Source organism: Callorhinchus milii, unplaced genomic scaffold, assembly GCF_018977255.1.
Source record: "Callorhinchus milii isolate IMCB2004 unplaced genomic scaffold, IMCB_Cmil_1.0 Scaffold10, whole genome shotgun sequence".
Lineage (NCBI taxonomy): Eukaryota > Metazoa > Chordata > Chondrichthyes > Chimaeriformes > Callorhinchidae > Callorhinchus > Callorhinchus milii.
This window is the reverse complement of record NW_024704751.1, coordinates 12,364,841-12,392,715: the sequence shown is the minus strand read 5'-3', so window position 1 is coordinate 12,392,715 and position 27,875 is coordinate 12,364,841. Positions and strand designations below refer to the sequence as shown.

The window sequence follows — 27,875 nt, the reverse complement described above, 5'->3', positions numbered from 1 at the left end:
ACCCCCCCCCCGCCCCGCCCCAATCAGCGCGAGCGCGAGGCCGCCGCCGCGGACCCAATCGGCACGCGGGGACGGTCGCCCGGCAACAGCAGCGCCCAATCGGAAAGCGCGGGGCGGTCGCCGGGCAACGAGCGCACCAACCGGAGCCCACGCTCTCCCCCTGGCCCCGGCCCCGCCCCCTCGGTTGGCTGGCTGGTTGGCTGGCTGGCTTGGGGAACGTGATGACGTCTGTCGCCGCTCAGCGTGGGGGGGGTGGCGTGTGTGCAGTTCCCAGCTCAGACGCACGGCGGCGGCGGCGGCGCAGGTAGAATCGTTTTGAGCAGCGCGCGCGCGCGCGCGACACACGCACATCACAGCCAACGTGAACCTCCTCCTCCTCCTCCTCCTCACCGTCATTCACCTCAGAAATAAATCTCTCTCGACGCTCAACGCAGTTGACTGACGAGGTGGAACTCATGTGATTGATGGGGGGAGAGAGAGAGGGGGGAGAGACTCGCACCTGTGCGGCTCTTTTAATCGGCGCCTCTCGCAGCCGTTTCTTTTTTCGTGAACAGATATTGAAACTGTGAACGACGAAACGAGAGCGAAGACAAGAGAGGGAGAGAAAGAAATAATAATAATAATACTAATAATAATCCTTGCATTTGATAGAGCGCTTTTCACGTCGGGAGGACGTCCCAAAGCGCTTCACAGAACACACTGTAAAGTGAAGTGACCGTATATTTGTGGGCGAACGCGGCGGCCAATTGCGCACAGCAATGTCCCACAAACAGTCGTGGATTGAAAATGACCAATTTATTATTGTTTTGGGTTTTGGAGGCATTATTATTAGGCTCTGTGGTAAGGAAACTTGCCCGAGGTTTGGCCCTGACTGACCCCCCGGGGATTGAACTCAGGTCTCTCACTTGCAAAGCGAATGCTGTAACCACTGAGCTACAGGACTCCACATATATAGAGAGAGATCTTAATTAATTAAAAGTGTTTTTTTTTTAAAAAGAGAGACACAGAGAGAGAGAGAGAATACAGAAGCCTGTTTTAAAGCCATTCTTTTTTCCCCGGTTGCGACGCCGTCGGTCGGTCGGTCGGTCGCGAACGGAACTGATGTGCGGGGAGTGAGGTGTCCGGGGGGGCGGGGGGAAGGTGGAGGAGGAGGGACGTGAGCGCGGGGGGAGGGGGGAAGGGAAAGGGGAGGGACCGCTGTCAGCTGATTGGCTAAGGGCCGGGGACCGGAAGTGAGGTGTGGAGCGGGAGGAGCTGTTGTCGGTCGAACCTCCGGTCGGTGACCGACCCGCCGGGACTGACCGGGACTGACTGACTGGGGCTACGGCTGTGGCTGACTGGCGGCTCTCATGGATCGTTCCGGTGTGAAGTGTGAGTGAAACTATAACTGTCATCCAAGTGTTCTGGTTGTTTTGTTTGTTTGTATTTAAAACCAAACACCAGCAGTTCAGGGGGAGAGAGGCGGACGGACAGAGGGGGGGGGGAGACGGACAGAGAGAGGGGGAGACAGAGAGAGAGAGGGGGAGACAGAGAGAGAGGGGGAGACAGAGAGAGAGAGGGGGAGACAGAGAGAGAGAGGGGAGACAGAGAGAGAGAGGGGAGACAGAGAGAGAGGGGGGAGACAGAGAGGGGGGGAGACAGAGAGGGGGGGAGACAGAGAGAGGGGGGGAGACAGAGAGAGACAGAGAGGGGGAGAGACAGAGAGAGGGGGAGACAGAGAGGGAGAGAGACAGAGAGGGGGGGAGCAGGAGAGTGAGGCGAGGGGATGAGAGTGAGGCGAGAGGGAGAGCGAGAGAGACAGAAGCGGGGGGAGTGTGTGTGTGTGTGTCAGGTTGCAGAGAGGATGTTCTATTATCGTTATAACAATAATAATCCTCGCATTCGATACAGCGCCTTATCACGTCTTCGAGACGTCTCAAAGCACTTCCACCGGATACACTGTAGAGTGTAGCGACTGCCTATTCTTGTGGGCGAAATGTTCAGCAAGTCATGCATCGCGTATACGTGACTTACTGCTGTTATATTATTATTTTTGTTATCCTTGCATTTGATCTAGCGCCTTACTTATCATTACGCCGTGGAGAAGTTCTGCGGCATTCGTGGCTTGCCTGTTGTTTCCAAACGTGTCAAGATTGTGCTTGACACGTTTTGGAGACCGCAGAGCGATAATGCTTCACTTACACCAACAACAACAACAACAGAACTACATTTAGAGAGCGCCTTTCACGTCGGGAGGACGGCCCAAAGCGCTGAACAGTCAGGTGTCGGGGCCCGAGCATGGGGGAGGGGTGGTGTAGGGGTGAGGGAAGGCAGAGAGGTGGGAGGGCGACTAAAGGCACCAATCGCAAAGGTATATAATAATAATAACCCTTTGCATTTGATACAGCGCCTTAATCATGCCTTCGAGACGTTTCAAAGCGCTTCACAGGATGTACTGTAAAGTGAATTGACTGTATTTTGTGGGAGAAACGTTCAGCACTTCATGCATCACGTATACGTTACTTGCTATTGGACAGAGAAGGATGGGGCTTGGCTTGGGGCTGCAGCAAATGCTCTGGTACCAGGTGGTGCCTGACAACGCCGACCGGGAAATCGCGCTGCTTCTCATCCCCGTCAGTCTGATTATTAATAATAATAGTCCTTGCATTTGATATAGTGCTTTTATCACATCTTAAAGATGTCTCAAAGCGCTTCACAGGATTTATTGTGAAATGGAGCGACTTGTTTATCTATAGACAAACGCGGCAGCACAATTTGCGCACAGCAATGTCCCACAAATGGCCACGAAACAAGTGACTGATTTTTACTTGGAGGATTGTTGGTCAGGATGCCGGGAGAAACTTGGATGATCCCACTCCATGTTAATCTCCTCCATGACTTCTGATATGAGTCTTGATGTTTTATTTTATTTATTTCAAATAAAATCTCTTTTTTTCTCTCTCTGTGTGGCAGCTGGTTATCTACTGACTGGCGATTCCCTCACTTCTCACTGGGGAGTTGTATTAGCCTCCCGCCTCCCCCTTCTCCTTCTCCCCCCCCCCCCCCCCCCCCCCAACAGCACTGGGTCCAAATAGAGTCGTTTAAATTTAGGTTTGGGGTCTGCTTTTACTTTCAAACTAACCCCAGCACTAAGCGACTGAACAGCATTTGGTGTCCTTCATCCGGTTCCAAAAAAAATACTCAGCAGGGATTATTAGAATGTACACCACCCTGATTTAGTATTAGCTGTTTTTTTTACAAAAGCTGATAAGCAGCTTAAGTAGAAAGTCTATGAACAGCTGATTGGACTAAACGTGGAAGTAGATGATGCATCACTTGCCGAATACGTACCTTTGCGATTTGTGCAGTGAAGCATTATTGCTGTGGTGCTGAGACGTGTCACTTTTGCAACCTGATATGTTTGTCTTAGATAGTTAGAATTTAGCAATCTGGGTGAATTTGCATAAAATTGTTCTGCAACTCAATTACTAGCTGATCCATTTAGTCGGGAAACACATTTTTTTTTAGTATGGAAAGAATAGCAGGTGGCAAAATAATTGGGGTTGTCACATGATTATGATGTGTATCGTTCATATACTTGTATAATGGCCATCTTATCTTGCCTTCCAAAAGCATTAGGTCTGAGGCCACCAATCATTGATCAAAAACAGTTCATTAGTTATTTATCTTAGTTTTCCCAGATTGGAATATTAACGAAATGTATAAGTAACGTGGAACTTGAACCCATAACCTGCTGACTCAGAGGCAACTCATACCAGAAGTCATAAATCTGAGGAATTGGTCAGGCTGAGGTTACAATGTAGGCAATACTTTTGTTGTGTTATACCGCAGCCTGACTGAAATGAGTAATACAGTGTGTTAATAAATGTTAAAAGTACAGCACGATATGGCCTTTTAACTCTGAAAGCTGTGTTCAAATTCAATCCAGAGTATGAGCTGATAATCTCCTGTCTATTCATTGGAAATACCCCAGCTCGGGTGTCCTTGTGTGTTGAGCAGTGTCCTCCTGCCATGAATGCCGCTTTATAAACGTGAATTGTATTGTATAATTTTGTATTTACTGCAAAGGGGCTGATGTGAAATGAGATGGGGTGTCTCGATCCAGTTTCACGTGGGTGTGAACTTGTAAGATAAAACTGGCATTAAATTATTGTACTTGTGCCAGGACATGCCTGCTAGTGCACAATGTACCCACAGTACGATGTTAATTGAGTATTGACCTGAAAGTGTACTAGAAATTTTTCTAGTAACCTAATACTGTACTTGGTTGCCATTTGTTGCCTGCAATGCTGCTGATGTATAACTTGCCCGAAACCTGAAGGAAGCCATACAGTGAATTTCATTTTTATAGCATATACCGTCTACATTAATTTGAGTTCAGTGTGTTTGCAACACGCAAGACTTTGGGATCAACTGGAATGTTGTAAACTGCATGAACTATGCTGCTGTGGTCGACCCTATAATATAACCCTATATAACTCTATAACCCCCTCGGTGTTACTGCCTTGTAGAATGTTCCTCGTCCATTCGAGAATGTGTGGAATGCTGCTATCTTATAANTTTTTTATGTGTCGTATTTGGAAATGCTTAGAACCCTTCGTTGCAAGCACTTATAAATTCTATGCAAGGGTTATGACACTGTACAAGAGCCTGATATACAGTATTTGTACAGTATTTACACTCCATATGGAGCGTGAGCCACATTGTGATATCTCTGTGTGTTAGTGTATTTTCAAATAAATCCTAGCTCGCTTGTAATACCACAGTTTGCGGGATGTTCATGAGAAAGATCACTCGTAAAACAGTTGCTTTGTTTTATCTGAGAGAAAATATCTGGGACAAACAAAACTATCAGTGCGGGAGGAATGGAATGAATAGAGCTTCTGCTGTCAACAAAGCTGACTTTCTAAAGTCACTTGGTGAATTATTTTCCATAAACCGCTTCTTCCCCGTCCATAATTCTACATACTGTAAAATATTGTGCCCAGTCCAATTGATCTTGTAAAGTAACTTAGCTGAGTACAGAATGCTAAATTGTTTCATTGCGTTGAGTGTAACCTCGTGTTCTGAAAGCCCCGGTCACAGCCAACTACTCTAGTAGTGGTTCTACGGCGTTCCTACGTATTCATAAGATAAAACAGTTAATTAAAGGGTACTTATTTATTTCTATGTTTTTATTTGTGGCACAGAGAGAAAGGAGAGCAGTGGGATGCTGAGATAAGCTTTATTATAAGTAAGCTCTTAATAATCTATTTCACTATGTCTCGTGTTGGATGTTGCCCTCTCTCTAATGTACCTTTGGCCCAGTTGCTAGCACCATTCGGAAGGGAATATTGATGCACTACTGGCTTCACAGACCATATTTTTGCTTGTCTATAAAGCTGCAGAATCCCATAAAAAAGAGACAACTTATTAAAATATCGCCTTCCTAGCACTAGCCATCACGGCTTTATGATCAATATCAGTTCTAGCTACTGACGATTCTCAAGGTGCAGTTCATTAGGTTGACTGCTACGACACAATGATTTTCAGTTCAGTGTTCTTGGTTCGCAAATTTGCATAGTGTAAGTAACTTCACGTTCGTTGGAAGTGGTAAAAGTTGTTAGTATAAATGTTTTTGCAATATCCTTGCCAAACCCAATAACATTTCTTTCGTTGCTTAACAACAATGAGAAAAATTGCATGTGATCAGGAGATTTCATAGCATCAACACGTGCTTGTTGTAGAGCAGGAGCTTTTTTTATGATGAATGCTGTTTGCACACCAGCTGCAAAAGAACTTGTAAATTTGCAGTTGACTCACAATAAAGTTCCTTTGAAGTTGGTGTTCAAACATTGTTCTTAATAAATACAGAAGTCTGCCACAAGCTTCTGGAACCTCTGAAAATGTGTCACAACACTTCACAGTAAAGTGCAATCGTGTGAAGGGCTTTGAGGTGTTTCAACATCATAATTATGCACTATATCAAATGCAAGGATTATTATTATCGTGTCTGACTAAAGTTGAAACCTGACGTGTCGTGTTTAGCTGGAATAGCTGAGGAAGGAGGTTTGGGAAAGGTACCAAAATAATCTATATTATTACAGGGCGCTATATAAATCCAAGTTGTTGTATTATTATTATTATATAAATGTGCAGCTGAAAAGAAGGGTCTTAAGGTAGGCTGTAAAGATGGGTAGTGAGTGGGAGGGGCAGAGGGACTCGAGGATGGAGTTCTCGAGAGTAGGGGAAGAGTGGCTGAAAGCTTGCCCGCTGATCATGGGGTGGATTGAGCAAGGGACGTGAAACAAGCCGAGCTCACTGAGTGGAGAGAGCAACCTGGGCAGGAGTTGATAGTGTGAGGTAAGGCCATGAAGGGATTTTAAACGCGAGGATGAAGATCTTTAATTCAATCCGCTGGTGATGGGGAGGTGCTGGAGGAAGGGTTGTTTGATGAATCAGTGGTGGTGGTTGTAATTGTGGTTGTCAGTGGTTTGAGCTGACTGTGACTTGTCTGCTTGAGCCTCAAAGCGATATCTCCCAAATCTTTCTGTGCTCCCAGGGCAATGTATGGATCAAGTTCACAAGCTATTTGTCCTCGTTACAGCTGCTTCCAGCTGCGTACTGGCTCTCATGCGATATACAAAAGGGAAACTGGCTTCTTACCCTTGAGGAGACAACGCCATCAAGGATAAGAATCTGTCACTTGACATCAGTTCGCTGAATTCCAGAACTATGCTACTTAAATTCAGAGACTGAAATAAAATTGAAGAGCATACCTTCGCAAAGAGGGACATTGTTTGTGATAGGAGTGAATTAATACAAATAACTATAATTATTTCTAAGTGATATGCATGAGTTGTCACATAATAGGGGATAGAAGTGGTGACCTGTAGGGCGACTTAGCAATCTCTTTCCAGAGATAATCTCCTTCATTTGTGGCCGGAATAGGCTTGAAGTGTTCTAAGGTTAGGGTACTATTGCTGATCTTTGCAGTTATTCTACTTGTGCTTATTTATTTTGAACATGCTGTGCCTAAACAAATTGTTCTGTAGAGACACGATACAGCTTTGAATGATCTGTCCTTAATGCAGCTTTAATGTTAAAATCAAGGATTAAGCAATCTCTAAAGGTATAGCGATTACATTTGTAGACAAACACGACAGCCAGTTTGCACACAGCATTGTCTCACAAACAGCAACTGATGAAGTGAAAAACAGGATTGTTGGCCAAGACGTGGAAGAAACTCCCCTTCTCGTTTTAATAATGCCATGGAATTTTTAATATCTATCTGAACAGACAGGGCCTTAGTTTGATGCCTCACTCGAAGGACAGCACCTTCAATGCAGTGCTTCCCACGTCTAGATTATCTAGCTCAATATCTCGATGTGTGGCTTCACAACCTTCCAGCTGAGAGTGCTGCCAACTGAGCCAGGCTGACACCTATCGTGGAATGAGACACAGCGATCTATTGTGGGAATTCTGTAAACGTTTGTACTGGGGAATTACAATTGTCTTTAATTGTGCAATTAATCAATGAAATGTTTACACAATTTACATAATAGACCCAGATGATATAAACGCTTGTAATGTTCCTGCTTACAAATGATTTGAGGGACCATATCCCTGTGATCTTTCTCCCTCCCAACCAATAAACTGATTCTATATCTACTGGAGGATAATAGTCAGTGTCAGCCTGGTGCAGTAGTAGCACTCTCACCTCTGAGTCAAAAGGTTGTGGATTCAAGTCACACATTGGGACCGGAAAATCATAAAAGTCTAAGCTGCCAGTCCAGTGAAGCACTGGTGGTATGTTGCATTGTTGAAGGTGCCATCCTTCAGATGAGTTATATAAACTGAGATTTTGTCTGCCTGTTCAGGTGGACACTAAAGATCCCATGGCACTCTTTGGCATGAGAAGGGAGATTCTCCAGGTATCCTGGCCAACAAATCCCCCAAAAAAACTAGTCACTCACTCCATGGCTGTTTGTGGGACGCTGCTGTGGCACAGTCGGTGGCTCATTTTGCCCACAAAATACAGTCATTCTACTTTACAGCATATCCTGTGAAGCGCTTTGATATGTTGTGACGACGTGATAAGGCGCTATATCAAATGAAAGAATTATTATTATTTGCAATGAGAATGAACCAGGTCACTTTTGTATTTTTCCAGTCTACGAGAATGAATTAATTGTCGATGAATCTTTCCCTCTTTCACAGGTTCTTGTTTCTGTCAGTGACGTGATGGCCATGGACTGGAGGCTGGAACATATCCTTGTTCCTCTGAAGCCCTCCATTAGAATTGGAGTCCTGGTTAAGTGGACCTACTTTGGAAAGCTAAAGCACTTGTTCTGCATCTGCTTCTGTCTGACTATGTTGACTCCATTTACAAGTAAGTAAAATCTGATCTGATCAGTATTAACTAATCTTTCTGATACAGTCAAATACCTGCCAAAATTCTGATCTAGGCATTGCACATGAGAATTGGTTAACTAAACTGCCAAATGTCTTAACAGAAATCTTTGAAATGGGTGAGAGCTTTAACTTTAACAGTAAGAAGCCGTGCTTTGAGAATACTGTGATATCGGAGGGATGAGAAGACAGCTGTTGCACAGCATATCTAAATCAGGAAATTAAACTATCTTTCTTAGATTGCTGTACTTCCTTTAGCTACATGCTTGCAGTGCCCACAAGCAAGCTCAGATATGCCTTTAAAACTTCAGGTCTTTTTACAATGTCAGGAAAAGCGTTTTGATCTTTTATTTTAAGAGGAACTAACTGATCTCCAGTAATAGCAATCAAATTAGAAGCTGGTTTTAACTACTGAGGATCACTTTTTCTTATTATTATAAGACGAACAACAGTAATTTGCACGCAGCTATTTATATTTTTATTTGGGGGATTGTTGGCCAGGACACCGGGAGAGAGAAATGGCCTTCTCTTTTTGAATAACGGATCTTTAGCATCCACCAGAACAGACAGATGGATCTTGGTTGAAAGTTTCATCCGATTGACTGTGCATCCAACAATGCAGCACACTCCAGGCACTGCATTGGAGTGTCAGCATAGACAAATTGGGTTCCAAGTCCCGATGTGGGGCTTGAACCCACAACCTTCTGAATTAGAAGCGAGAGTGCTACTAACTGAGCCAGGCTGACATAAAAGATAAAGCGTCAGCCACAAATTGCCGGAAGTTTGGATTGTAGCCACTGCCGACAGCTTTACTGTAATCTGTTTGGTCTGTTTACTATAGACTGAGCCAGAACTGTGTTAACTCAGGAAAAAAAATACACAGGAACATTCTTTCAGAATTGTCTTGCGATGCTGTGCTATGAATGTATATGATTCTTTTAGCATAAAGTTTGACATTGCGTGAGCAGCCTATGATGCTAGTTCATATCCAAAGCACTGGGTACTGGAATCAATCCAGGTCATCCTACTCCCCGAGGTGATTTACTGAGCTGACTATACTGGGAGGCACGTTACACTGATTTAGTTTGACTAGGCTGATGTTTATTGACCATTTCAACGTGGCATTAAAATGTTTGCATCGTATTAAAAATCAGACGACTAAACATGAGGTCATTGGAACAACGCAGTATGTTGAGCATTAGTGAGGGATTTTTCAGAGGGTGAGCAACAGCCACTTTATGTGGCAGGTTCAAATTTGAAATAAGATTGTAATCTGAGGTGGTTTTCTTTTTAAAGGAAAGTCAGACATAAATCTACCATATTCTTTGTAAATTGCCGGACATATTCTTCTGATTCTCACTGCGAACACTTACTTCACTCCTACAAAAGTTTGAATTAATTTTTCTGCCACAGAATGATGCGTGTTGGGAGTAAACTTCACATTCTGATATAGGAGGGAAAACAATGGGGCATCGCCGACTAGGCAAGATGGGGACGTGTTTCTTTCAGTGAAACTTTATTTTCATTTATTGCAGCGTGCAGCCATAATTTCAGCCTTAGCCAACATGGAAATGGGACAACTGTAGAATCCGATGTAGGGCTCGGGATCTTAGACAGAGAACTTGATTGCAGCTGGGTTCATTATTGCCTTCAAACAAAATAGTTTTTTTTTAAAAAAAACTTTGTTGTATGGTATCTAGATTACCCGGTTATTTCCAGTTCTCTGCATCGTGTAAGATAGATTGCTATCTGGTGTATCAATACCATTTACAGCTTTGCCCAGGAGGAAGAAAACCAAAGTGAAATGTAATCTAAAGTTAGATGCAAATTTTGGTGAAGATTTGTGGTAATGATTATGTTGGAAATCAGCCAATTTTACAAAGTATGTGAGTCATTGCAGTCAGACAATAACAGTGCAGTGACACCCCCCCCCCCCCCCCCATTATGTTGCAGCATTCTTTTTAGATGTTACTAATGGTACAGTACTTTCTGGAAAGGGGAACAAAACCTGGAAATTATAAGCGAAACCCTGTGTTTTCACAAGTAAGATGCAGTACGTTTGCATTCCAAACACTTATGCTGTCAGCCTCAGGGATTTATCACAACCCCTCATCCAGTGAGGTATGCAGAATTTGGTTGACGTTAAATTTGTTTGCGTTGGCTTTCAAAGCCTGATTCAAATTTGACAGGTGTGGGAGTTTTCATACACTGTATTGTAATAAAAGAAAAGTAGCTTGATTTGAATTTGAGGAGAAAGAAAGCAGGATTCTAGTTACTTTGGCTACGGCTGATATTGCTAAATGTTTATGAACTGAGTAAAATTCTCGATAAACTAGTGATGTTGGGATTTTCCTGATGGCATTGTATCTCCTACTCAAGCAATACGTTTTACCTACAAAATGCATACAAACTTTACAGTACATCCTGTGAAGCGCTATGAGATGTCTCATCGATGTGACAAGGTGCTGCATTAAACGCATGGATTATTATTATTTTTCCTAAAATAATCAATGTTGTGTATTCTTCCCACAATAGAATGCTTTTAATTAACACTTCACCATTCATGTTTCCCAATGGAGACCCAGTGACTTATGCAACCTCTGCAGGCGGTCTCTCGCTTATGGACTTAATATATAATTTACACAAATCCTTCTTAGTGCTGGTAGCTGTTTGTGGCTGAATGAGCATTCAATGGCATTCCTGCCTCCCCCACAAACACACTGAGAGCCGAGCAGTTTCTATGAAAAAAAACTGCAGCTGATTCCAGTTTAATGTAGCCCCAAATAATCTATCTGGATTACTCAGTTGTGTGAGTGTTTCACTCTTTCATGCGTTAAGATGCTGACCTACATTTCAGCCATGTGTTCAGTGTTCAAGAAGGTGTTTATTTTTATGGCTATTTTTATGGTGTTTTAGTAACATTTTTAGCTTCGTAAAGCAGATCTGGAAATGAAGGAATTAACATTTCAGTGTCTGGATAAACTAAATGGCATTTCATCAATGTAGGATAGTAATTTCATGATTTTTTTCGAGACTCTTTATCAACTGGAAAATCAAAGCTTTCACTGGTAATCCTCCCTATATTTTGTAATTCTTTCTTCCCATACAGCATCTTATTTCATCAGCATACGCATGAGCTGTTGTTCATGCCTCAAGTGCTCTGGGATGCTATCCTTGCATGAGGGACGGTGTATAAATGCAATTTGTTATTGTTGCCTGGGCGAATGGGAAGCCTTATTTTATGGAACCAGTTTGCCCAATCTCGATTCATTTTCTGGTAATAAATAATAAATAAAATAAAAAAATAAATAATGGTAGGCATTGTCCTGCATCATGTAATCCACCTTCTAGTTTGGCACTGATTTCTTTCACGCTTAGTGTGGACAGTTTTTTTTATTAATATACATTTGTGCAGAAAAAAGGGCATATTCTGTATTATACACGGTGTATATGTTATAGCTATACAATTCTGCAATCTAAATTATACACCAACGTTTCTCTTGGAACTTCTGCCGTCCTTTCTGTCTAGGAGGCAGGTACATTTCTAAATATCCACACGGTCATTCACTATAGGTGGAGTAGGTGTTTTGCATTGAATCTACACTTTACCCACAAAATACACAAGTCAATTCACTTGACAGTATATTCTGTGAAGCGCTTTGAGACGTCTCGAAGATGTGATAAGGCGCTATATCAAAGGCAAGGATTATTATTATTCGCACTGTCCCAGTGGATGCTGAGACGCTACCCTGCATGAGGGGCACTATATAAATGCAAGTTGTTTTTGTTTCAGGCGAGCGCGCTCTGATACATTTCTTCTAAGTACAGAAACACACAAACAGTGAATTGATTATGTTTTGTGGGCGAAACTCGGCAGCCAATTGCGCAAGGCAGTGTCCCACAAGCAGTCGTGGATTGAAGTGACCAATTTATTATTATTATTATTAATGTCAACCTGAAGGAGCAGATGGAGTGAGACCTTGATTTAATAACCAGCAGCTCCAACAATGCACCCCAAACATTGAGTTGGTGTGTCGGTCTAGATTGTGCCAGTTCAATGTCTCAGTGCGTGGCTTGAACACACAACCTTCTGACTCCGAGAGACAAGCATGCTACCAACTGACTCAGGCTGACACCAAATTGAAGAAAAGGGGAGCCTTTCACAACCTTGCTATTAATATTTTTCTACCTGTGTTCTCTACCGTAGGTGCAAACACAGAGAACTGCGGGAGAGTGACCACCTATAGCGGTGCGTTTCCGAGACACGGATTTGGAAGTCAGTTAGCCGAGCGATATTTGGAGGAAAGTGGTTCTGTTGAGCTTTGTACACGCGCCTGCTGTCAGAGATGCGAATGTAACGTGGCCTGGTTGCTGGAGGGCAAGTGTTACATTTTGGACTGCAGAGGGCAACGAAAATTTCAGCTTGTGAAAACGAGCAGACCTGACTCTGTTGTAGTGATTCTAGATAAATTTCCTGCGGGTTGTACCGATTCATGGGATACTTCAGACAAAATATCAAACGGACGTTTTCTTGACAAAGCTCCTGGGACGAGGACTTCTGCTCGTCTGGTGCAAACAAATAGAAACTGGGTCAATACAGGGCGGTTTTCAGACCGTCCGTTCCCAGCGGACCAGAACAAAGTGTTATCCAGGACAAAACGGAAAGCTGCTGCACTATCCGATCATGTCACCGAATTGCCACCAATTAATAAAGGACCCGGTCTCCTGAAAGTGACTGAGCAACAGAGCGGTGGCAATAAGACATTAAATCTATTCGCCGGAGAGAGGGGAAATCAGAGCACCAAGCAGCCACGACGGAGGCAGAGAAACCTGCAGGTCACGAGGGAGAACCTAAAGGATCCTAACATTATTGCAAGTAGGCGAAAAATTGAACATACTACACCCACTGTAGATGAGAGAAATCCAGGGGAGATTCAGACATCACCTCCAGAGGTAACTCTAGAATACATGTTTGAAATAATACATCCAGTTAAATAATAATCCAAATCCCGTTACTCTAAAACAATAATAAGTAATAATAATGCTTGCATTTGATATAGCGCCTTCCCACGTCACTGAGACTGTAAAGTATTGACTATTTTGTGGGTGAGAAAAATGAATTAATGATAATGTTAGCAAACATCTCCCCTTTCTTCTGCTTGCCGTCAAGCTCTGCCAATAAGCGTTTGTGGCGCTATATAAATGCAAGTTGTTGTAATGGACACTTTTTATCATCTCTCAAACTATTTCAGTGATAATAATACTTATCTGTCATATATATATTTACAATAGAAACACATTTTTCTTCTCTCCATTTGCTTAGGTACTCAAAGGAAGTTCTTTGCCAAACCTTGCCTCTTTTGCTGCTGTTACTTTGATTTCCACTTTGCCCAATTTACCCGTCAACGCAAAATTGTCTCAAGTGAATGACACCGGCGACGGTGTCACTGAAACAGTGCCAGTTGTCACGGCTCCGATGCCAACACTGAACACACAGCCAGGACTAGAGAAACCATCTGTAGTAGCGCCAATCACAACCACTGAATCTAAAACTAGGGCAACCACTATTGGAACCAAGAAACCAGGTGAGTTATGTGCCAATCCCGATAACACAGCTGCGGTAAGTCATGAACATTTTAGTTGCACTTGAACATAGGGATGAGTATCCAGGAATAATAAAAAACTGAATGAATAATGCAAGTATGCGTCTTTTAACAATCTACTGTATATAATAATTCTGATAGATCACTCCCCCCCCCCCCCACACACACAGTGTGAGATATAATACTCACCGTTCTAGAACCAGTTTTTATGAAACCATATTAAGTAAAGATTTTTTATCCTTTACATTCTTCTCCTATCATGTCCTGGATTACTATGTCTCAAAATGTATTTGCTCAGACTAGTGCCACGCAGGATATTTGTTCTTTTCCATTTCCCTTTCAGACATTTTGATAATACCATTGTAGCTTTATACAGAAGTTGCTGCCAATGCTCCCAATATGTTAATCACAGTGTAGAGACTGCTGGACTAACAGGCAAGGTCTGGGATTGCAACCACTCCACCAAATAACATCCTTTCCATCAGAAAAGTTAAAGGAGCCTAAACTCACTGACGTAGGTAAAACTACTTTGATAGGGAAGCAGCAGGAAACTGTTATGAACGATGTAATGAAAAGAACTAGTTAAATGGGCAAGATTAGGGACAATGTCTTTCATCACAAGCTTGTGAATGAGTTTAGCTACTAAATTGCTTATGGTTTGGTTGTGATTAGCTAACTTCCTTTGCTTAACAAAGTGAATTGCTAGAAATCCTACTTTTGTCATGTAAGACGATAGAAAATATGTCCACAGTATGAAAGTTGGCTAAGAACATGTGATACCTCAATTGGAGCAGTACTGTTGATGTATAAAAATGTCTGGAGCACATGCGTTAAGGTTTTGCTTGTGTTCTCTGATAGAGATGAAGGAACTGATTGTTTCTGCTGGAGACAATGTGGAGGTGACTCTGCCAAAGGATGAGGTCGAACTGAATGCTTACGTGTTACAGAATGCGCCAGCAGGTAAAGAGACAAGATCAGGTTCCTGTTCGACCAATGAATACAGAGTGAGAGCGAGTTTAAAGAGATTTCTTGTCTTGGCTGCCGGCCTCTATTTGGATAAGAGTCCCATCTTACACTCCTACTCTTAAAAGACTAAATACCCTGTGGCTATCTTTTGCTGTGTTACTGGCACGAAATGTCCACTCAATTAAATCCTAAGGTTTATATTTTAAGGACACCACAGTGCATCCACAACACAAGGTTTAAGGGATCATGTTGCTCATGTTTATTGAGTTACATGATAAAATAGGTGTTGGACATGAGGGCTAAAGTCTGGTTGAAAAACTGCAAGTGATTGTTTTAATAAACCACAATACATTAATGCTTTAGTAGATGATGACATAAAAAGTCTGGTGATGAGCTGGGAAGACTCCAGAGCGACACATCTCATTATATCCAAATGAATCTGTCGATGTGTAATGTGTGTTTTTAGTGTTTTTGCTGGTAAACATAAGGTACAGTAAATTATAATACACAAGGCAGAGCAGACTGCAAACTGTCAACAATATGTTTGCTCAGTAACTGATTTTAAAAGTTGCAGGTTTAATTAAAAGTTGTAAGTTGCAGGCCTGATTGAATTGACTTGACTCAATCAAAACCTGCTCATGCTAAAAATAAATCAGTTTGAAAACTGTACCAATGTGGTTGCAGTAATTCAGTAATTCATGAATTCCTTCAACTCCAACAAGTTAGTTCCTCTCTTTCGAAGAAGTGTACTGTGAAGCTGTAATTCATTTCTGCAATTTACGAGTTGCTAAAGTCATAATACAACAACAATAATAAATTGCATTTATATAGTGCCTCTCACTTCGGGAAAGCATCCCAAGGCGCTGGACAACAAGGCACTGACAATATTTACTCTTAAATGTTTTGTAACATGATGTCCGATTATGTACAGTTCAGAACCGTGACATTCTCCTGCAAAACAATTTATAGTTTATGGTGAAAAATATTGCTCAGGTTTTCAGTAACTCTCTTATCACCACAGACCAGGATGTTTTTGCTGTGAGGTTTTGATCCATTCAGTATCTTCATGTTTTGAAGGAACAAGCTATGAATATGAATGGGAGCTTATCACACACCTACAAGACTATAGTGGTGAGATGGAGGGTAAACACTCCAAGACTCTCAAACTTTCTAAGGTATGCAAACATCTTATCATCAATTACCTTCACTGGATGCCTTGTTTTAGAATGATATAACAATTGCATTGATGTATTCTCTGGCATTCTTGTGGGGGGGGGGGGGAGAGGAAGGAATTTCAGGCAACAACCACCTCAGATTAATGGAGAATTGGTTTTATCTAAACCCTGTTTATCAACCCTGTCCTTATTCTAAACATTGAATTAGAAGCGAGTAGACTAACAACTGGAATTCTTGCTATGTGATGAGGTATGGTGTTCATTCTGCCCAGGGCAGTCTGTTAAGTCACTTTGCTCTCCATTGCATTGTATCCAGTTTTCAATGACTTGGCAGTAGTAATGAGAGAGGATATACTCACTAATCTGAGAGTCCAGCGTTTTAATTTATAATTTATATGCTCATTGTGGATAGCCCGCAAATAAGCAGCACGTTAGTTAATTTGTGCCACCACTTTGTAAGTACAGTTGCTGGCCTGGAATGGTAAATGAAACAAAGAGTTATCGGTCTGCTAACCAACCATGGTTTGCAGGTGGCTTATTATTGACGTACTCTCCTGCATGTTGGAAGCGGAGTGCTGATGTAGTGTGACATCATCAAGTCTTGCGCAAAAAGCTATGCTTTAACAGTCAACCAGGAAGCAACCAGGATGTGAATTGGTTTATTTGAGCCAATAAGCATGTTAATTGCCCCCAAGCAAATGCACACTGAACGTACTGTGTTTCGGAATGCAAATGTTCCTGCTGCAATCCGGCTTTGGTGGAAGCTAATAGCTAATGAAAAGATTCAATCAATAATCGGGAAACGCAACCGAATTTGGGATCCGAAGTGGCAACCGGGTCAACCTTATAACCACTCAGAAGTTGACCATTTCCGTAATTGAAATGATCGCTCGCTAAACAGTGGAAAAATGTCGACGGAAGAAAGAATGAGAGAATAAACGTCAGCAGAATTTGTATTAAAGATTTTAAAGATAAAGCAAATAAAAATTATATTTGATCTGACAATTCGTAACTTTTTTTACTTTTAGATTGAACGTTAGCCATTGTAATCATGTTTACAGCATGTTGTACATAATGCATATCATAATTTAAAACGAGCATTGTACTGTAACACAACTCTGTAATGTAACTTGATCATAAAAGTGAAATTCTGTAACTTTATCCCTAAATGCGCTGTTTGGATGATACACCCTGTCATTGTTCTGAATAAATATTTCCATGTTTCAGCTTTCAGTTGGTTTCTACACGTTTAAACTTATTGTCAAAGGAGACAATGCATATGGAGAAGGATCTGTGAACGTGACAGTTAAACTAGGTTGGTGTGCATTTTCAATAATCCTCGCACCTTATCAAGTTGTAGAAATGTCTAAAAGTCCAAACTTGATTTACTGTTGAGTGATTATCTAGTTTGTAGGGAACATAGCAACCAATTTGCACATTGTTCTTCTGTGTGTTGAAATTCTTCTGCCCTGAACTATTGATTGTAACAAGTGTCAGCTTGGGTCAGTTGGTAGCACCCGACTCTTTGAGTGTGAAGGTTGTGGGTTCAAGCCCCAAGTCGGGCGTGAGCTCATAGTTCTGGATGATACCAGTACAATATTGTGGGAGAATATCAGATGAGATGTACCTGTTCAAAGTGACATTCAAGAACTTGTGACACTATTCAAGGGAGGGGAGTTTCTCCTGGTGTTCCAGCAACCAATCCTCTTGACAAACTAATTGCTGTTGGCAAATTGCTGCAGTCATCACACTCAACAGCAATTCTTTGCTTTGAAATGTTTTGGTGTTAAATACATGCATTGTTGTAAGAGGACCACAGTGCGATTTGGATCACGACCTCAAAGATTAGACAAGCTGAGACTTTTCAGTCTTGAGAGAGGACAACTCTGTGAGGATCACGTAGAAGTGTATAGAATTTTAAATGAGATTGAAAAAGTAAACTCACAGATCAGTACTGTAGGGTGCACCGAGACAGCAGAACAAGAGGACGTGGGTTTAGAGTTCTAAGGGCACTTTATATAACAGACATGTGCTGAAATGTGCTGTATTTCTTTACTCGGAGGGTAATCAAAGCCTAGAACAGGTTGCAGGAAAGGTGGATGAGGTTCTGGTGTCTTTCTTTCGCTTCCCTGAAGTGTAGGTGAATATCCTGGTAACAGAGGGTAACAAAAGGCCACTTTGGCGACAGCTGTCGCAACAAGCAAGGATTTGGGCTGCATTGTGGAATATAGGAACAGGAGGAGGCCATTTAGCCCCTTGAGCATGGCTGATCTGTACCTCAACTCCAATTACCCTCCTTTGTCCCATTTCCTTTGATACCCTGACCTAACAAATATCTATCCATCTCAGGCTTGAAAATGTGAATGGATCCAGTATCCACAGCTTTATGGGGGGAGAGTTTTAGATTTCCACTACCATTTGGGTGAAAAATTGCCTCCTGGTTTCACTCCTAAATGGCCCAGCTCTAACTTTAAGAAGACGCCCCCTTGTTCTGGATTCCCCACCAGAGGAAATAGTTTCTCTGTGGCTACCCTATCAAATCCCTTTATTGTTTTAAAAACCTCAATTAAAGCAGCCTCAAACTCCTGAACTTGATTCAGTTAATTCTCTGTATCTCTGATTGCTGCCAGTGTTGCTTTAATGAATGAACTGCTTTGAGAATTTTTTTTTAGCTACACATTTATATAACATTGGTTTGTTTTACAGCCCCACGTGTAAATAAGTGGCCTGTTGCCATTGTCTCCCCAAAGTTTCAAGAGATCTCACTGCCGACAACCTCCACTTTTATTGATGGGAGCCGTGAGTTCAGTTTCCTTACGTCTTATCCAGGCTCACTAGTTAGAATCTGCTTCATTGCTATTCCTTCGTGGCGCAAGTGAAGCCCAATAAACAGTACTATGTATCGATAAAGTTTTCCTTTTTAATCCGCATATGTCTTATCCAACTTTTCGAAAGTGAATTGTCATTCGAACCCTAAATATGCCAACACAACTCTGCTTAACATCCCCCCCTCCCCCAACTGAAATTCTAGTTCTATTTACAGAAAGTACAGATGATGATAAAATCATACGTTACGAGTGGGAGGAGGTGAAAGGCCCCTTGCGTGAGGAGAAGGTGTCTGCAAACACACCGATTCTAAAACTGACCAACCTGGTCCCAGGCAATTACACGTTCAGGTATTTAAACACATGAGCCACAGGTTGGACGGTGGCTCGTTGACGATCCTTGTATTTGATATAGCGCTTTATCACGTCTTCAAGATGTCTCAAAGCCCTTCACAGAACATACTGTAAAGTGGATTGACTGAATACTTTTGTGGGCGAGTGAGATGAAATGTGCAGTATTGAAAAGAGAAAACGAGGTTCTCCTAGAGTCCCGATTAACACTCTTCCAGTTAAATTGGTCATTGGCTGTTCGTAAGACATTGCTGTGTGCAAATTGGTTAAAGCATTTGCCTACAAATATAATCACTGCACTTAACAATAACTACTATGACGTGCATTGAGACTTTTAAAGAGGTAAGGCTCTGTACAAGTATAATTCTCCATCCTCCCATTTTGTGGGACAGCATGTTAGTGCCACAGACTAATGTAAATGATATGCATATGCTTTATTTATTACATTAGATAATATATTTTTCTGCTAATTGTAGTTTCTTTAGTGAAGTATCAATTAATATCATCTTAGAATATTTTGTGATAGTGTTTCAGGCTCACAGGAGAAGTATTGTGATGGTTAAATTATTAGCCATGAAGAAATGTGGCCATTTTTCTTTCAATCGCTCTTTTCTTCTCTCTCAGTCTGACGGTTGTGGATTCCGACGGTGCCAGTAACTCAACCACAGCTACGCTCACTGTATATAAAGCTGTGGACTATCCACCAGTGGCCAACGCTGGTCCGAATCAGGTCATCACACTACCCAAGAACTCCATCACTCTTTATGGTAACCAGAGCACAGATGACCATGGCATCGTTAGCTACGAGTGGTCTCTTAGCCCAAAGAGTAAGGACAAGGTGGTCGAAACGCAGGTACAGAAAATACACTCGGTGCCTTCAACACCTGCATCGTAAGAGTACTGTAAAATATATTCAAGAGTGAACTCAAATCAACACAGCAGTTGGGAAATGTTGATGATATGGATGGTGAACCCGTTTTTAAGACAAAAATACCAGTGAACCCATGTTTTGGCGGGGTGGGGGGGGGGATCCTAGTCATCAAAACACCATAGAGTGACTGACGTTGGTTGATGAAAAGGTGAATTGAAAGTACAATGACAACAATAGATTATATTTGCATAGTTCCCTTCACGTCGGAAAGAAGACCAGAGACATTCAGGACATTCAGTTCTGTCAGGCGAGTCTACTGTGTATAGATGTCAGTTTTAATTGTTCTGTCCTGCTCTGAAGTGGGAGAGGGACAACATTCTGATCACTGTCCTGGACTGAAGCTAATGCCAAATAAATCCTAAATAATTGAGATTGTTCCTGATGTTGCACAATGTTCATTATAGACACAGCTGTGGTTCAGTGAGCTGCAGTTGACGTATTTTATTTCCCATTTGTTGTTCAGGGTGTACGAACATCGTCGCTCCAACTGTCAACCATGAAGGAGGGGGATTACATCTTTCAGCTCACAGTCATGGACTCAGCCGGTCAACAGGATACTGCTGAGGTCATGGTTATAGTACAGCCAGGTATGTGTTTGTAAAGATTATTAAAGCAAGTACAGGGTGAACACTGTTACTGTGCTGCTGCCTCAGTTACAGCGTCTATTATGGACTCTCGAATCTTCCATGCTGAACAGCCGGCTTCCCACGGTCACAAAATGGCCAATTTCCAGGCGGTTAAGGTCAACGCTGACGTGAAATGTTGCTGAGATCGCTTGGCAGAGCGGCGGAGGGGAGTGCGCAAGGGGAGTGGGGTTGTAGGAGTTCACGGGGGGGGAGATGGGGGCAAGGTCAAGGAGGCATTCGACGAGGATCTTGGGCGATTTTGTCTGCCCACAAAATAGTCAATTCGCTTTACAATATATTCTGTGAAGCACTTTGAGACGTGATAACACTCTATATCAAATGCAAGGATTATTGTTTTAATATTATTATCTTAAACACGATTCACCAGCGGACGTGGAGCCAAAAAAAGAGAAAGTTAGATCTCACCTGGGATTTGGAGTCTGGCGGGCAGGCTATCAGACCAAGTCGTTCTTCTGGAATTGAGGGTGGAGGCAGAGCGATGAGAGCTGATTGCTTCCCCTTTTGGCTGAGTAACCGCCCAAGCCCAGTGTGGTGTAGCCCTGGCTTCTCATTGCCATTTGGCTCGCAGCCAATTTTTGATGGCGGCTTTTTGCAGTTGGTGGTGGTGGTGTTGTTAGAATACATTCTACCAACTTCTTTTGCAGAAAACAACAAGCCTCCAGTGGCAGACGCGGGGCCTGACAAAGAGCTGACCCTCCCCGTGGACAGCACCACCCTCGACGGTGGCAAAAGCACTGACGACCAGAAGATCGTTTCTTACCTTTGGGAACAAGCAAGGTTTTAAAAAAAGTCCTTTCCCTTCATCCCCTACACACACGGCGAAAACGCACGCGCACACACATACGCACGCGCACACACAATACACATACACACGTGCGCGGACGCACACACACTCGCACACACGTGCATGTATAAGCTATGCATCGTGAATGAGCTTTCAGACACTTTGTCCAACTCTCTGGAACTCTCTCCCTATAGCCCAGTGAACTGCACCCTCTTTGCTTTTAAAATGTGTTTTAATCTTTGGCTGCGTCTTCAGCCATCTCTCTCTCCCCCGTTCCTGTCTCTGTGAAACATTTTGAGACGTTTTTCCCCATGTGAAGGCGTTTTCATAAAAGTTTTTGTGTGTGTGTTTTTTTTTCTCTTTGTCAGCGGCCCAGATGGTGCGAAGATTGAGAACGCTGACAGCGCTGTCGCGACAGTGACTGGGCTTCGTGTTGGATCGTACGTGTTTATCCTGACCGTAAAGGATGACAGAAACCTCCAGAGTCATCATCCTGTCAGCGTCATCGTAAGAGAGGGTGAGCATGTTCTTAGGGGAATTATAGTAGTTCTGACAAAGGGTCATTTATTTGATTCGCTTTCCTCCATAGATGCTGCCTGACCTGCTGAGTGTTCCCAGCCACGTCTGTTTTTATTTCAGGAATTTGCCTTTTTTTAATACTAATTGGAACTCTCTTGCCTCCAATCCCTCCGCCTCGCCCTCCCCCCTTTCCCTCTTTTAGATCACAACTGAACGCCTTCCTCTTCCATCTTGTTTACTCTTCCCTTCCCCCCGGCTCGGCTTCAGGCTCCGCCACTGTTAAGCTGCCCTGCGTGAAGGGAGCTATATAAATGCAAGTTGTCGTGCTATAAGTAACTATGGAGGGTTCTGCTAATATATAACCTTGTACTTTCTGTTTTCTAGAAAGCAACAAGGCTCCTGTTGCTAAGATTGCAAAGAATGTGGTGGTCACCCTACCCACCAACACAGCCATGTTGGATGGCTCAAAGTCAAGCGATGACAAAGGGATTGTCAGCTGCCTGTGGATAAGAGATGAGAGTAGCCCAGCGGCTGGGGTGAGAGATCAGTTCAATTGAGTTGTTAAGAATATTGGACTAGTTCTATTACTGATTTAGTCATTTTTCTGCCATTCAAAAATAGCTCAAGCGCGCTGAAAAGTGTTGTTATAAACGTATTGCTATAACTCTTAAGTTCCCTTGAACTTGGCGAAACTCTTCTTTCTTAAAACAGTTTTTAACTTCACGGTTTTAAAATGTACATCTGTGTATTTATACTAAGAAAGAAAACTGAATACAGATTAGGTCTTCCTTTCCTGTACGTTTACTGAATCTATTTTGTAAATGCAGACTTGGTGGGATTGGAGAAGAGAGCCCTTCAGGGACGGGCTTTAAGCTCTCCTGTCTTCATTACTGAATTCTCGGCAAAGTGAAGTCCTTTTGTCCTCGAAAATTAGTTTGTCGAATGAAAATGTATTTGTGTTTTTTTTTCTTTGTCTCCAGGACGTGCTGAATGCTTCTGACCATCAGGCCGTGCTCTTCCTGTCCAACTTGGTTGAAGGAACGTACACATTCCATCTGAAGGTCACTGATGCAAAAGGAGAGAGCAATGTGGACAGAGCAACTGTGGAAGTGAAGCCTGGTGAGTAGAAGCTCCGTCTTCAGCTGCAATAGGGCATCGTGGGTCGAGCCCACTTTCAGTGTGAAGTTGAAGGTATTCTCATTATCCACTCTACATTTCGATCAAAATAACTCTCAACATCAATAAACACTTTCTTAATGTGTGATTGCTGATCCTCTTAAGCACGGTGATGGATTTCCGCATGTGTCAGACACCCGGCTGACCAAAAAAGAAGAATCGATTTGTAATCAGTTGCCACGAGTTGAAGTTCTGGGAAACTATAGCTTTATTAATAACATTTCACACAAGGCTTCTGGGCTGGTGTGCAGATTAGAATTTTTGATCTCTGATTTTTGTTTTCAGATCCCAGAAAGAATGACCTGGTGGAAATCATCCTGGACATCAGCGTCAGCCAACTAACCGAGCGACAGAAAGGCATGCTAATCCGCCAGATTGCTGTCCTGCTCGGAGTTCTTGATTCAGACATTATTGTACACAGAATTCAGCCGTACACTGAACAGAGGTAAGGAGAGATCGATATAGAGCCAATTCACTTTACAGTATATTCTGTGAAGCGCTTTGAGACATCTCGAAGATGTGATAAGGCGTTATATCAAATGCAAGGATTATTATTGTTATTTGTATTTACATTGAGTTAGTTGAAGTCTCAGCAACAGCCCTGAAGTACAGTTATCCGGAGTATTGTCAGTCAGGGCACTGGGAGAAACTCCCTTTTCTTTTTTGATTAATGTAATGGGATCTTTTAACCTGAACAGGCAAGCTGTGGACCTCAGTTGATAGTCTCATCCGAATGACAATATAGTGATGCACTGGAGTGTTGGCCTGGACTAATACTCCATTGTGCAAACATTAAAGTCGAGCTTCGAATGGATTTACTACTCTTCCTCCCCCACCTCTCTCTCTCTTTTGCTGTCTCTCGCTCGCTCTCTCTCCACCTTCCTCCCCTCTTGCTCTTTATTCTATTCCTACTCAAATCGTTTGTTTAATCGTGAAAATAATTCTGATCTCTTAACGAGCAAACTCTCTGCCCTAGTTTTGATGGCAGGCAGCACAGTCTTGAGTACGAGTGTAAAACACCTGTCCATTGTGAGTCACAATAGCAGTAAAACCCACCTATGTCCCTTTTGTCGCAGCACGCAGATCATCATTTGTGTGAAGAACGGACAATCACAGCATGTGATGAAGGGGCAAGATGTAGCTCGGATACTGAAGAATAAATTTCGGAAGCAGAAATCGGACTTCCTGATTTTCCGGGCGCTGCAAGTTGACACAGTCAGTAAGTCGGGATTGAATCTTTCCTTTTTTTCATGGGCTACAGTTTCTTCCTAGTTAAGTTTGTTGTAAGGTATTCAGCGCAACACTTGTTATAAAATACCCAAATACTTTGATCGAAAGGAAGATTTTGAGGGAGGGTTTTGTTAGTGGAAAGCTTGACTGCATTTCCTGACGCTTTTGGAATCCTCACAAAGTGAAATAGTTTGTCGGGTAATTCGGAACGAGGCGTCTGATTATTTCCTGTTCTCTGACCTTCCCGCAACTCTCTGACCCAGAGGTGGGAGGGAATGCTAGATTCCGAGCCGGGCAAAAAAAATAAATCTTATTGGGTTGTTCTTCAGAGAATCATTTGCCACTTATTAAAAAAAACAAAGCAATAGATTATTATATTCTTTAATTCACAAGGGCTTTCAGATTTCAAAAGCATGTGTTTTTATAGCTAACAGTTGCTAACCCGCTCCATCTCCCTCTCGCCCTCCATCCACCCATCCCCACCCTCCGATTCTGCTGTTTCTTGATCAAAGTCTGTCAGTTGAATTGCTCAGAACACGGTCGTTGCGATTCTTTCAACAAACGCTGCATCTGTGACCCATTCTGGATGGAAAACTTCATTCGAGTGCAGCTGGGAGACGGCGAAAGCAACTGTGGTAAGTGCCGTGTTAGGCACTTGTGGCGGGGAAATAAATATTGGTTCGAACCAAATGATAGACACAGTAGTTCCAGATGTTCTGTGAAAGGGCTGTATATATCAGCTGACATTCCTGAAACTGGGTTTGCTCCCATGTCAAGGAATGATGGTTAAAGGATGGTCAAAGACCATCCAGGCTTCAACAACAACAACAACAAATTACATTTGTATATAAAATGGAAGAGAGAGTATGTAAGACCTAAAGGTAAATGTAGATGCTCAAAATCTGAACTAAAAACAGAAGTCGCTGGGAACACTCAGCAGATCAGATATTTCAGGTCGATGACCTGCTGTGAGTTCTGTTTTTATTTAAGTCCTAAAATTGTTGCTCTTCTGGTTCTTTTCTGTAGAATGGAGTGTGCTGTATGTTGTAATCGCAGCCTTTGTCATCCTGGTCACCACTGGGATTCTGATCTGGCTGGCCCTCTGCTGCTGTAAGAGGTAAGAAAAAGATAACCTTGGGGACAATTTGAAATTAACTTTTCCTTCTCAACGTGGAATTAAGGTTAATCAAAAGCCATCAAAAATATACCCAGTAACGGCAGTGTTCAAATCAGTGCCTTATCACGAAGGTCTCTTGTTCCAGGCGCAAAGGGAAACCCAGGAGAAAGAGCAAGTATAAAATCCTCGATGGTACGGATGACCACGAAAGTCTGGAGTTGAAGTCGAGTTCCAAGCCCGGTACGTTGAGAACAATCTGAAGTCATGGCTTAGTTCTCCTGTTGTTGCTGATGTCACTTGCTGCGGGTAGCGTACATAGAGCACCAGGAATTGTTGCCCGCAAGACCTCATCTCCATTTTTGTAGTTCAGAATGATAAAAAATGTTTAACAATGACAATTAATTTTCCTTGAATTGGAGAAATTTGGGAAACCCAGCTAATAATAAATATAACGATCCTTGCATTTGATACAACGCCTTATCACGTCTTCAAGACGTCTCAAAGCGCTTCACAGAATATACTGTAAAGTGAATTAACTGTATATTTTGTCAGTCAAAAGCGGCAGCCAATTGTGCACAGCAGCGTCCCACAAACAGTGCCCCCCCAAAAAAAAAATATCCGATACCAATTTTTACCTATTAAAATCTAAAGCTGAGCTGTGTATTAGTCATGGCAACAAATTTGCTCTCTGCTCTCTACCATTCTCCACAGGAGCTTACGGATTTGGGGAATGCTGTTATTGAATGTTTTCTTTTCCTGCAGTCGGCAGGTTAAAGACTCCTGGACAGCACACCAGCCTCATGATTTCAGACTCCGAACTCGAGAGCGACGAAGCTATATTCACCTGGCCAGACCGAGAGAAAGGGAAACTACTGCGAAAGCAGAACGGGTCCATCCACAACGGCCAAGTGTCACCAAAAACAAAGAAACAAAGAGAGGAAATTCTATAACCAGAGCCTAGATAAAGACCTGCGAGACCGATAGACGTAGGCTAGAAACAGACCTCCAGTATTACACTTTCTCTGCTGAGCAGAAGGAAACTTGCTCTGAAAGAATAGTGAGTGCTGTGGGCAGAGAGGAGGCTAAGATCCTGTGAAATGAGTCTGGTTATTATCTTAATTTGTAAACCGACTCCCTTGTATCACTGGCGTCTCACTTGAAGGCCAGAAAAGAACTCGGCTGAGGGGAGAGGCAAACTGGTCAAAACAAAAATGACTTGAGTTGCAGCAAAGCAACTCGTTTCTAAGGCATCACGACGCATTGAGTGAGCGCAGACTTATACCGTTTTTTTCATTGTATGGGTGTCCTCTGATGATGCCCTCACTAGGGAATATATTAAGTACTGAAAGTGACAGATTACATCGAGAAGCCAAAAATCTAATGGGATAACACTGGATGTCCTACCTGTGAACTTTAATCACCACCTGAGGTCTGGGTGTGGCCCCTGGCCTCGGGTCAACAACTTAGAAAATGTGACAAAATCCACGCACGGAAAACTGAATACTGTGATGCACAATGGCGTTGCAGTTCTGCCATTGTTGTCGTGAACCTGTATATGTCTCCCCGTTGAGGAGCTGTTGTGCAGGAGAGTACAAAGGGATCGTACAAAGGTTGTGGTCGCCTGTGGCTTAGGAATCGGGTTGACTTCTGTTCAGAAGTGTTGCACTCCAGTCGATGACTGTTGATCACCTTAGCTTTAAAAAGATACCACTTAACTACTGATTTTTTTTTTTTTGTGTTTTAAAATCAGGATTTTATTGGTTATAAAGATATTTTTAAGGACTGATGTATTAACAGGGTGATTTCTAATTTATTTCTATGATGGGAAGCAACTGCTTGGCAAAGTTGTTCCCTCCTGATGAATGTAGAATTATTTTTTTGCTGCTCGTTTTTTCTTTTTCCTTCATTAAAACGACGTCTTCCTTGTGATACACTGGCGCCTGACTTCACAGCTTGACCCTGCCACTGGATATTCTAGTGATACGATAAGTCAGTTCTTTTTCCACACGCCCCCCACCCCCTACCCCCCTCCCCCCACCCCCTACCCCCCCCCCCCCCAAGTGATGGGAGTGCTCACCTCTACCTCCCACTAACACAGATCGTTTTTTAAAACCAGCTTTTAAAATGAGTTTGTTTCACCAGCAAAATACTGTAGCACTT

The 27,875-nt window shown here is 42.6% G+C and overlaps 1 protein-coding gene across 2 annotated transcripts; it reads left to right on the top strand.

The window, feature by feature from the left end:
* The first annotated feature begins 1,240 nt into the window (after positions 1-1,240).
* On the top strand, positions 1,241-27,644 carry LOC103185620 (dyslexia-associated protein KIAA0319-like protein). 2 transcript variants are annotated; one of them, XM_042338538.1, is made up of 21 exons: positions 1,241-1,371; positions 8,200-8,371; positions 12,599-13,344; positions 13,715-13,976; positions 14,853-14,954; positions 16,038-16,135; positions 17,363-17,450; positions 18,842-18,934; positions 19,179-19,311; positions 19,936-20,164; positions 20,706-20,829; positions 21,534-21,666; positions 22,042-22,190; positions 22,577-22,728; positions 23,173-23,311; positions 23,654-23,813; positions 24,445-24,587; positions 25,111-25,233; positions 25,625-25,715; positions 25,861-25,955; positions 26,478-27,644. In XM_042338538.1, exons 2-21 carry the CDS (start codon positions 8,224-8,226, stop codon positions 26,663-26,665), a joined length of 3,396 nt encoding a protein of 1,131 aa, XP_042194472.1. In that variant the 5' UTR covers positions 1,241-1,371; positions 8,200-8,223; the 3' UTR covers positions 26,666-27,644. The 2 variants fall into 2 exon arrangements, with proteins under 2 accessions (XP_042194472.1, XP_042194473.1); XM_042338539.1 differs by having other exon boundaries at positions 26,427-26,487.
* The last annotated feature ends 231 nt before the right edge of the window (positions 27,645-27,875 follow it).